At 45.7% G+C, this 11562-nt stretch overlaps 1 protein-coding gene across 1 annotated transcript; it reads right to left on the minus strand.

Moving 5' to 3' along the window:
* Positions 1 to 3269: 3269 nt before the first annotated feature.
* LOC138504930 (uncharacterized) lies at positions 3270 to 4367 on the minus strand. The gene has a single exon (XM_069625326.1). It carries the CDS (start codon positions 4365 to 4367, stop codon positions 3270 to 3272), a length of 1098 nt encoding a protein of 365 aa, XP_069481427.1.
* Positions 4368 to 11562: the final 7195 nt, after the last annotated feature.

The raw sequence follows: 11562 nt of genomic DNA on the forward strand, positions 1-11562 counted from the left end.
GCAATAGTTTCTAAATTATTTAGCAAATGGGGATTCGCCCTAGAATTCCATGACAGATCCTTCAGAAATATATCATTGTGAACCTTTCAGAGTCATCGACGGATGGCAACAGGTCAGTTCCACAAGGTGGCCGTAACGTGGGTCCACTCCTCGCTCTGTCTGCTAAAGCCTTCCTTATATTCCCTTGAATACCTCACTCCTGATCTGTCCCTCTGAAATGCTGCCTTCAAGCTTCCACAATAATTACACCTCTCGGGAAAGTGTAGCACCACCAATATCTCCACCTTAAAACCCAGTTTTTCCAGTTTACCACATTCCGCAACCAACTGGTTTAGCCAATGGGGCCTGTCTGCAAATTGAACCCTATTCACATCGTTAGAAGTTAGCAGATTCAAATTCGGAATTTCAGAAGAAAAATTCTATTCACATTTCGACAGTTCAAGCACACAGGTAATTCTGGAGCACATAGGTTAGTCATCTGCAGAACATTTAAACCCTGGGGTTCCTTATAGTAATTGGCATTCATTCGACCAAATGACATCTTGGGAGGATAGCGCAGGGGCAACGTGCTCAGCCTTGGAAGCAAGATGACACAGAGCAACACAGGTTCGATCCCGGATCCACGCTTCGAAACCTCTGGGTATTAAGGGCGTTATAAATAACCAATCATATCATATCATCTTGCCTCCCCCTTTGTTTTCATGTAAGAATTGTTCTGAACGCTCACTTTCTTTGGCTCCCCTCAAAATACTGTATAATCTATTAATCCCCAGCCCTTGTGATTTTTTAAATTGGGCTGTTTTCTGGGTACGCCATCCGTAAGTGGAGCGAGATTGGGTACAAAAAGATTCTTTACACTTAAATCGTGGTCCAAGCACTGCATTAAAGTACTACTAGTCACCCCTGTGTCCTGACAAAAGGGGAGCTTTTCTCCTTCCAACGTTGAACCCACCAAATCACGAGGCCTATCGGGGAAGTATAGTCTCTTAAATGAGTAGCGGTTCGCTCTGGGTAATTGTTATTGGCGCGACCCCGGCGTCCACTCCTCGATCAATTCCCAATGAACTGGCCATTCCTTTTATTTTTTTGTATGGGTGCTGAAGTCACTCCCATTTCCTCCTTTTCTGATAAGAATTCCCTAACCAGAGTCCATACCATCTGTTTGAACCCCTCCAGAGCCCAAGAGTGGATCGGTTTGAATTCCCATTTCTACCCCCGTCTCTTCGAGACCGAGTGCAGCATTCTTCCCTAACGGGATATTCTCATTATGAGGTGAATTTAGCTCCCCCCACCCCCGCCCAGCCTCAGTTGCCATATCCCCCAAGTCAATAGGGCCAATCACACGCATAATTTCTTCCAAAACTGGTGTCATCACCATTTGTGCATGAGTCCCGTCATCACCACCTTTAGTAATTGACTCAGGTAGGGTTAAGTTACGCAAGTATTTACTGGAGGAGGTATTTCGGTTTTTTAATATTTTTTACATTATTTGATTTCTTGGCCTTAAAACCCTTTTCCCTTCGGATGTTTCCCGTTTCTCCCTTTAATACCTCATCTGAAGTCAAATCTATAATATCGGGTTCAGCAAACTCAGTGCCCACAATTGCAGAGGACTCTGATTTCTCATTCCTAACCGTGGAACCTGCTGAGGATTCCAATACCTCATCTACTTCTTTCTCTTTGACCACTTCAATCAGTTGTTGGTTTTTTTTTGCAGTGCCCCCTCACCGCTACGTCGTCCCCAACTATCACTGCCCGTTGATCTAACATAGTTTCACAACTCTTTTCCAAACCCTCCAACGTGTTGCAACTCTCCGTCATTAGTCCAGTATGCGATCTTACTTCAACCCAAATATTATCATAAAGATTCACAAAGGAACTGAGAACCATGCTCAATGCTGACGCTGTTGGCTGCATCAATTGGATTCTGTCATCTGCTTCCCTACGAGTGAGATGGACAGCCGCCTCTTCGGAATCTTCCACTCGCTCGGCTTCATCCATCTGGGACTTACGGCCGTTCTCTCTAAATTGCTGTTGCTTTTTCATATACTACTACTAGCACTACTACTACGACTACTACTACGACTACTACTACTAGCAGGACCTGACACCACAAGGATGGTATCTTGCTCTTGAGGCCACACCTCAAGTATTGTATCTCGTTCTGGAAGCTTCCCCTTGAGTATTGTATCTAATTCTGGAGGCCTCACCTCAAGCATTGCTTTGAGTTCTGGAAGCCTAACATCAATGATTGTATCTAATTCTGGAGGCCTCACTTCAAGCATTGTGTCTGGTTCTCGCAGCTTCAACTCAGTGATTGTATCCAGTTCTGGAGACCTTCCTTTGAGTATTGCACCCAGTTCTGGAGGCCTCACCTCAATTAGTGTATATAGTTCTGGATGCCTCACTTCCAATATGTGGAGTCACTCTCTCAAGCATGGCATTTAGTTCTGGAGACCTTCCCTCAACTATTGTGGTCAGTTTTGGAGACCTCACCTTGATTATTGTATCTAGTTCTGAAGGCCTCACCTTGATTATTGTATCTAGTTCTGAAGGCCTCACCTTGATTATTGTATCTAGTTCTGTATGTGGAGTCATCCTCTCAAGCATAGCATTTAGTTCTGGAGACCTTCCCTCAAGTATTGCTATCATTGTATCTAGCTCTGTGGTCTTCACCTCAAGCATTGTATAGAGATCCAGAGCCTCAACCTGATTATTTTATCTAATTCTGGAAGCATCATCTGGAGCACAGCATTTGGTTTTGAAGGCCTCACCTCGGGCATTATACCTACTTCTGGAGGCTTCACCTCTAGTATTGTATCTATTTCTGGACTCCACACCGTAAGTATTGCTTCTAGTTCCGGAGACCACACTTTGAAAATTGTATCTAGTTCTGAAGGGCTCACCTCAAGCACCACATCTGGTTCTGGAGGCCTCACCTTGATTATTGTATCTAGTTTTGGAGGCCTCACCTAAATAATTGTATATAGTTCTGGAGGCCTCAGCTCAATGATTGTATCTAGTTCTGGAAGCCTCAGCTCAATGATTGTATTTAGTTCTGGAGGCCTCACCTCAATGATTGTATCTAGTTCTGGAGGCCTCAACTCTAGTATTGCTTCTAGTTCTGGAGGCCTCACCTCGATAATTGTATCTAGTTCTGGAGGCCTCAACTCTAGTATTGTATCTAGTTCTGAAGGGCTCACCTCAAGCACCACATCTGGTTCTGGAGGCCTCACCTTGATTATTGTGTCTAGTTTTGGAGGCCGCTCCTAAATAATTGTATATAGTTCTGGAGGCCTCAGCTCAATGATTGTATCTAGTTCTGGAAGCCTCAGCTCAATGATTGTATTTAGTTTTGGAGGCCTCACCTCAATGATTGTATCTAGTTCTGGAGGCCTCAACTCTAGTATTGCTTCTAGTTCTGGAGGCCTCACCTCGATGATTATATCTAGTTCTGGAGGCCTCAACTCTAGTATTGCTTCTAGCTCTGGAGGCCTCACCTCGATTATTGTATCTAGTTCTGGAGGCCTCAACTCTAGAATTGCTTCTATCTCTGGAGGCATCAGCTCGATGATTGTATCTAGTTCTGGAGGCCGCAACTCTAGTATTGCCTCTAGCTCTGGAGGCTTCACCTTGATTATTACAACTAGTTCTGAAGGTCTCAACTCTAGTATTTTATGTAGTTCTGGAGATTTTACCCCAAGTATTTTATGTCTTTTTGGAGGCCTCACCTCAATGATGGTATCTAGTTCTGGAGGCCTCACCTCGATAATTGTATCTAGTTCTGGAGGCCTCAACTCTAGTATTGCTTTTAGTTCTGGAGGGCTCACCTCAATGATTATATCTAGTTCTGGGGGCCTAAACTCTAGTATTGCTTCTAGTTCTGGAGGCCTCTCCTTGATGATTGTATCTACTTCTGGAGGCCTGACCTCTAGCATTGCTTCTAGTTCTGGAGGCCTCATCTTGATGGTTGCATCTAGTTCTGGAGACCTCAACTCTAGTATTGCTTCTAGTTCTGGAGGCCTCACCTTGATGATTGTATCTACTTCTGGAGGCCTGACCTCTAGCATTGCTTCTAGTTCTGGAGGCCTCATCTTGATGGTTGCATCTAGTTCTGGGGGCCTCAACTCTGGTATTGCTTCTACCTTTGGAGGCCTCACCTCAATGATTGTATCTGGTTCTGGAGGCCTCAACTCTAGTATTGCCTCTAGTTCTGGAGGCTTCACCTTGCTTATTGTAGCTAGTTCTGGGGCTTTTAGCTCGAGTATCGTATCTAGTTCTGGAGGTCTCACCTCGAGTAGTGTAATTATTCCTGGAGTCCCCACCTCTAGTATTGTACTGATTTCTGGAGTCCCAAACATTCTCATTGCCCCTGGACGCCTCAACTCAAACCTACTTTCAGAAGTGGCGCCCACATCCAGCACCTTCTAGGTGGTGAAGGACAGATTGGGCACTGGCCATTGGCAAGCTGCCAGGGCTGTGGGCACCCTGCATCAGATATCTTATGGAGAGGCACGATTGTGAAGTCAGGCGTGACGCATGGGGGCGCAGGGATCTCAGAGAGACATTTAAATACCCCGGGAGTATTAATACTCTACAGAAGGTGAGCCTACCCCAACTACAGTGGCTGCAGACAAGGGATCATGTCAGGAGATTTGACAGAGGGTGGGGGGGGGCAGGACTAGTACATGGAAGTTCTTCAGAGAGTGGGCGTGAGGGCAGACTTTGTACTGCAAAAATACACTTTGCAAAGTTCCATGGATCAGAGTTTGTGTCGGCAGTGCAAAGTCACTTTTCAGCAGTGCAAGAAATTACATGAACCAGGCACCTGGTTTATTTGAAGGTTATATGTGTTCCTGCCCTCCTCAATCGTTCTTCTGGGGCCCTGCCCTTTTTGCACTCCATTATTAAGTTTCTTTTGGCGCAGTGGCGCGGTGTCATGTTTTTCAGTGATTTAAACTGTTACCAAGACAATCGCTTGTGGTTATTTTTTTCGTGGTTTCGAAACTCCAGTGAATGCAGTTGCGGTTTGTGTTCCCCGTTTCATGAGGGGCTATAAAACCATAATGCAACACATTGCTTCCCATCCAATACAGTGGCTCGGCTGCATGCACAGGAGACCGGTGCATGCACATAGCTCCGATGGGCTGCCTCAAGGCGCTGCCTCTGAGATCCGGGGGCGGGAGAGGAACGCCACCTTCAATGCCCCCAGGAGCTCGGCCGAGTCACTACTGCTGGTCAGGTGTAAAAAAAAAACATAAAATTGTGCAAAAGTAACCGGAAGACAGTTATTTGTGATGTCTTTATTTCAACAAGGCATTAATGTTGTGCAAATGACTGCTTATATGGGATAGCAATCTGTTATTAAGCTTTATAGACTAGGTCTGAGGACTGTATGCTATGATATGATTGGTTATTTATAACGCGCTTAATACCCAGAGGTTCGAAGCGCGGACCCGGGATCGAACCTCTGTTGCTCCATGTCATCTTGCTTCCAAGGCGAGCGCATTGCCGCTGAGCTATCCTCCTGAGACTGTACTATTGATATGGCCCCGCTGATGATGGAGGTAAAGGCTACAGCGCAACAAGGGCATTTAACGAGTTATGAGGGACCATAACTCCTGGGATCCGGCGTGAAAAGTGCACCAATGCGGCATGCAAGCCATGCCTTTGTGACCTATGACACGGGGTGACATTCAGCACCTCCTGGACTGTAATGCCCACTCAGTGTTTGGTCTTTACATTAACCTGGGCATGCACATGTCTGTTTCTATATCTAGATCCACAGGAGCGGTTCACAGGGAATTGACTACATGCACGTGTGCACATGCCTGTTTGTGGTATATATCTGCTTCAGCGTTCGTAGGGAATTGACTGCGGGTATGTATGCACGTGCTGCTGGTAGTATATAGATCTGCTGGAGGGTTCGTGGGGAATTGACTCGGGTATGTATGCACGTGCTGTTGCTAGTATATAGATCCGCTGGAGCGTTCGTGGGGAATTGACTGCAGGTATGTATGCATGTGCTGTTGGGCCTATATACATCCACTGGAACGTTTGTGGGGAATTGACTGTGGTTATGTATGCACGTGCTGTTGGGCCTATATACATCCGCTGGAACGTTTGTGAGGAATTGACTGCGGGTATGTATGCTTGTGCTGTTTCTAATATATATATTTATCTGCTTCAGCGTTTCTGGGGAATTGACTGCGGGTATGTATGCATGTGCTGTTGGGCCTATATACATCCGCTGGAACGTTTGTGGGGAATTGACTGTGGTTATGTATGCACATGCTGTTGGGCGTATATACATCCACTGGAACGTTTGTGGGGAATTGACTGCGGGTATGTATGCACGTGCTGCTGGTAGTATATAGATCCGCTGGAGCGTTCGTGGGGAATTGACTGTGGTTATGTATGCACGTGCTGCTGGTAGTATATTGATCCGCTGGAGCATTCGTGGGGAATTGACTGCTGGTATGTAGGCACGTGCTGTTGCTAGTATATAGATCAGCTGGAGCGTTCGTGGGGAATTGACTGTGGTTATGTATGCATGTGCTTTTGGTAGTATATAGATCCGCTGGAACTTTCGTGGGGAATTGACTGCGTGTATGTATGCACATGCTGTTTCTAGTATATAGATCCAGCAGAGCAGCCATGAGGAATTAACTGGAGGTACATAGCCACGTGCCTGTTTGTAGTATATAGATCCATCAGGGCATGCATGGAGAATTGATTGCGAGTAATATATTTATCAACCGCAGCGGTCATGTGGAGTTGACTGCGGGTATGCATGCAAATGCCCTGTGGTCGTATACAGCTCCAGCAGAGTGGTCTTGGGGAAATAACTGTGGGTACATATTCTTGTGCCTGTTAGTAGTATATAGATCCATGAAGCGGTCATGAGGAATTGACTGCAGGTATGTATGCACATGTCTGTTGATAGTATATGACTATACCGGCGCGGTTGGGGGAAATTGACTCTGGCAGTATATAGATCCACTAGAGCAGCCCTAGGTAATTTACTGTGGGTGCATATGCACATTCCTCCTGGTAGCATATAGATCCAGCAGAGCGGTCATGAGAATTAACCCGCGGGTACGTATGCACATGTCTGTTGATAGTATACGGATCCACTGGAGCAGTCGTGGGGAATTGACTGTGGGTACGTGTGCACCTGCCTGCTGGTAGTATATAGATTCAGCGGAGCGGTCATGAGGAATTGAATGCTGGTACGTTTGCATGGACCAGTTGACATTTCATACATCTGCCATTGTGGTTGCAGGGTATTGGCTGCGAATGCGCTCCACGGTATTGTTAGGCTCGGTATGTGGCATTCTGAATAATGTGCAGGCTATACCCATTCATATAGTCTGCAGATTGTCTAATGAGAATGTAAAATGAACATTCAAGCATTCACGGTTTATAATGCATGGTTAACTAGTGCTCGGCCGAGCCATACTACCAATTTCCCTAAAAAGGTTTCTCTGGGCCCAGCAGAGATTACATCTTTCTCTCTATGAGATCCTCCACACAGACTATTCCTACAAACCAGGTCTCAAAGTATTGTCTCAATGGCCGTCCTTAGCTTGCAGGTTCTCTTAAAGCCACTGTTCATTGACACCATTTCTCTGCAAATCATCACTAAATAAATAGATTAAAAAACAGCCCTTAGTGGTAATTTAACAGTCTAGGGTTTCCCCACTAATTAATCCCCACAAAGCTCCAAGCACTGGCTGGACCACCCCTGAACCCGACCCACTCAGAATGATACTCCCTCATCTGCACCGGAGAAATAGCAGAACCACAATCCCCTGTCTTCAGTAGATCCCTTTCCCAACCCTCGCCCGGAACCTAACCCTAGCCCACCTTAAGAACAGAATGACAGACCCCTCCCTCGGTCTGGTGAATGCATATTCTTGCCATTACCTTATACCCTGAATATAATCCAGCCCTTGAAGAACAGAGCATCATGCCCCCCTCTCCTGTGAGCATGTTCTCTGGCCCTTATATTTACGCTACCCTCAAAAGACAGGACATATCCCCCTATACAGCGAGCACTTATCCTTGCCCTTACCCTTTGTAAGGAAGTCACGGTATCAAACAGTGAAGACAGACACACGTGATCACAGCTCACGGGTGTTTATTGAACTTCAAAGGGTTGGAAGAATGCCAGTCTAACCCTAAATCTAAGGATGAGAGCAAGCTATAACCATCAAAGTAAAAATAACACAGTCCTAGTGGGGTCTTTCAAAACAAAAAAGGCCTATACTATATAGGCCAATGCTTACTTCTAAATTCAAAATGGTGTGGGACAATAGTGTATGCAAAAAGGAAAGTGTTCAATGAATAATATGTCAGGATAGGAGAGCAGATGGCTTCCCTTCCCCACGTTTTCAGTATGGGTCCAGGTGGCACGTTTGAGCTCCGCACACACTCTGGCTTCTCTGCCACAAGAATACAGTTAAGAGCAACGGTCTAAGGGCTTTTGTCAAAGCTTCATTTCCAATAACATTCTCTTACTGCAGAGGGCCTGTCGCAACAAATAAGCACCAAAGTGCCTTTCTTATCAGGGCTTTCACATATACCATGTCTGATTTTCAATATTCATCATGAGTCTCTCTCCTTCAGGATTGGATCCCTTTTTAACACAATGTTCACAACTGGTCTCCGTGGTTCAGGCTCGGACCATGGATCTCCCTCCTTCGGACTTGGATCCTTTTTAGCACAATATTCACAACTGGTGTACCTCGTTCGGGCTCGGACCATGGAAATCCCTCCTTCGGGCCTGGATCCCTTTAAGCACAATATTCACTTTTGGACTCCCTCGTTCGGGGTCGGACCACGCAATCCCGCTTTCTACGTTGTTCTCTTGGTATCAAAAATCAAAGGCTTTCGAATGTGCAATGGGATTTGCTGAGCCGTTGCAGGACCACTTCGATTCACTTCACACAATGGTTTTACTTTCGTTTATGCCACTTCTTAGCTGGATACCTTTACAGAGACCTTTGATTGAGCACCCACGCGGTGCCGGACCACTCTGTCTCTGTCAATGTTCCTTCCAGAGCTAGGTATACAATGTTGCTGCTTGAAACCTTGACTTCAACACAAACCGGTATTGCATTAGTCTCCCCAACTCACCGGCTGTGTTGATCTCTCTGGCGCTACTTTGTTCTTTGAGCCAATGACGAGTACCCATCGGTTGGTGCTCCTTCCCAACTTGGTCAGCTATGCAGGAGGTCTTCTGGTATCTTTGACACACAATGCAGGATTCTTTAGCTTGGCTTCTGGGCCTTACGTTTTCTGATCTACAAGGTTTTTGAAAGTAACGGTTTTCTGTCGGAAAGGTCAATGGTTTTTCCCTCCTTGCGAACCCTTTTTGGTTTGCCATTTTTCTCCCCGCGTTCAGCTGCCTTCTCAAAACCGCTGCTCCTTTGTGTGTCTTGCTTCGCTCAGAGTGTGCTCTTGTGCTCCACCTTTTATCCGTGTGGGGAATTTTAATGGAAGTCAGGTGTGAGTAATTTCCTGACCATTGTAGTGGGACATGTCAGGTATACTGCTCAGGTGTGAGTCTGTTTTCTCCCAGGGCGGGCTGTCTGTGTGGAAGTGTTTGTGAGGGGAAAGGGGGACGGGGAGGTGAAGTGCCCACATATCCAACCTGGTAGGATGGGGTAAAGGTGTTACAGGGGGATGGATACCGCATCTCGCCATCCGGTGTTCCACTCCCACTCTGTGAATAACCCCACCAAGGTGATCCTCCCACACTACTCCACCCCCAGGGTCTGGATCCAAAGGAGATGACCTGGCCCTGGCCACCTGAAAAAGAGATCCCAGGGGACTAGCGGGTCAGACACCCTGTGGTTTTCTCACGCCTTACATTAACTAATCAAACTGAATCTGCAAATAAAGAACAACATGTTCCTCTCTCCTGAGAACAATGATTGTAACCCGTACCCTTACCATACCCTCAAAGAACAGACAGATCCCGCTCTCCTGTGAATACCTATTCTTACCCTTACTCTAACTAGCCTAACACAACCTGGGAAGAACAGAATTACATGTGCCTCTCTCTTATGACCACGTATTTGCGGTATCCAGTCATTTTATTGCAAACAAAACAGAGTGGTAAATTTCAGAGTGGACGATAACACCAAAGACAGTGCAAACATTAATTAAATAAATAAAGGGTAGTGGGGTAAGGGGTTAACATGGGTCGGGATGGGTTTGGGGTGGCATTAAAAGTTTACAAAAAAGGAGGGAATTGTTAGGGCGACCCCTCAAATGAAAAAAATGTGGTGTTTTTCAGTGTTTTGTCTGTGATAAAATTTACCACTCGGTAATTGTTTGAGCTAAAATGACATATAACCCTTTTTGCTAGTCGTTACCCTTACCATATTCACAAAAATCAGGACATTTTGCTCCCTTCAGTGAGCACTTTTCCTTGCAAGTACCCTTATGCTAACTATTCAAACCCACCCTATGAACAAAGAACAATATGACCCTCCTCCCGTGAGCACGTATTCTCAAGCCCTTACAATTACCCTACCCACAAAAGACAGGACATATCCCTCTATACAGTGAGCACTTATCCTTGCCTTTACCCGTACACTAACTATTCAAACCCAACCCGCAAACAAAGAACATGTTCCTGTGTCCTGGGAACACTTATTCTATCCCATAGCCTTACCCTACCCGCAGAGGAAGGGCCAGATCCCACTCTCGTGTGAATATTTATTCGTGCCCTTACCCTAACTAGCCTAAACCAACCCACGAAGAACACAATGATACATCCCTTTCTTCTGTGAATAGTTATTCAAGTACCTTGCCCTTGCTTTTCCCTAACCCAGACCAATCCATAAAGAACAGAACCACACCCTCCTCTCTCCAGTGAAAACCTATTCTAGCCCTAAAACATACCCAACCAGCAAAGAACTGAAAAACATGCCCCTCTCTCCTGTGAATTACTATTGTAACACTCACTCTTACTCTAACCAACATGAACTCCCAAAGAACAGGACCACATGCCCCTCTCTCCAATGGAAATGTATTCTAGCACTTCCCCTTACCCAACCAAAGAAATGGAATGACACGTTCTCCTCTAGCATGAACACTGAGTCTAAGCTTTACCCTTATCCTAACCAAGACCAACCCACAAAAAACAGAGCAACATGTACCTCTCTCCTATGAGCACTGAGTCTAAGCCTTACGCTTATCTTAACAAGCACAACCCACTAGGAAAAGAACCACATATCCCTCTCTTCAGTAAATACATATTCTAGCATTTGACCTTACCCAACCCACGAAAAACACAACATATCACTCTCTCCTGTGAATAATTATTATAGCCCTTACCCTTGCGCTAACCAAGAAAAATTCACACAAAAAAGAACCACTTGTCCCTCTCGCCAGTGAATACGTATTTGAGCCCTAAGCCTTACCCTTACACACAACAAAGCACAAGGCATGCCCCTCTCTTCTGTGAACACTCATTCTAGCCCTTACCTTTACCCTGCCCAAAAAGGACAGGACATATCCTTCTCTTCTGTGAATGCTTATTCTTGC

The sequence above is a fragment of the Ambystoma mexicanum genome, chromosome 11, assembly GCF_040938575.1.
Source record: "Ambystoma mexicanum isolate Mex_15411 chromosome 11, UKY_AmexF1_1, whole genome shotgun sequence".
Taxonomy (NCBI): domain Eukaryota; kingdom Metazoa; phylum Chordata; class Amphibia; order Caudata; family Ambystomatidae; genus Ambystoma; species Ambystoma mexicanum.

What these genes read in the sequence shown, in the direction of transcription:
- LOC138504930 (XM_069625326.1), bottom strand. Translation starts at nt 4,367, where the DNA reads ATGAGAATGTTTGGGACTCCAGAAATCAGTACAATACTAGAGGTGGGG.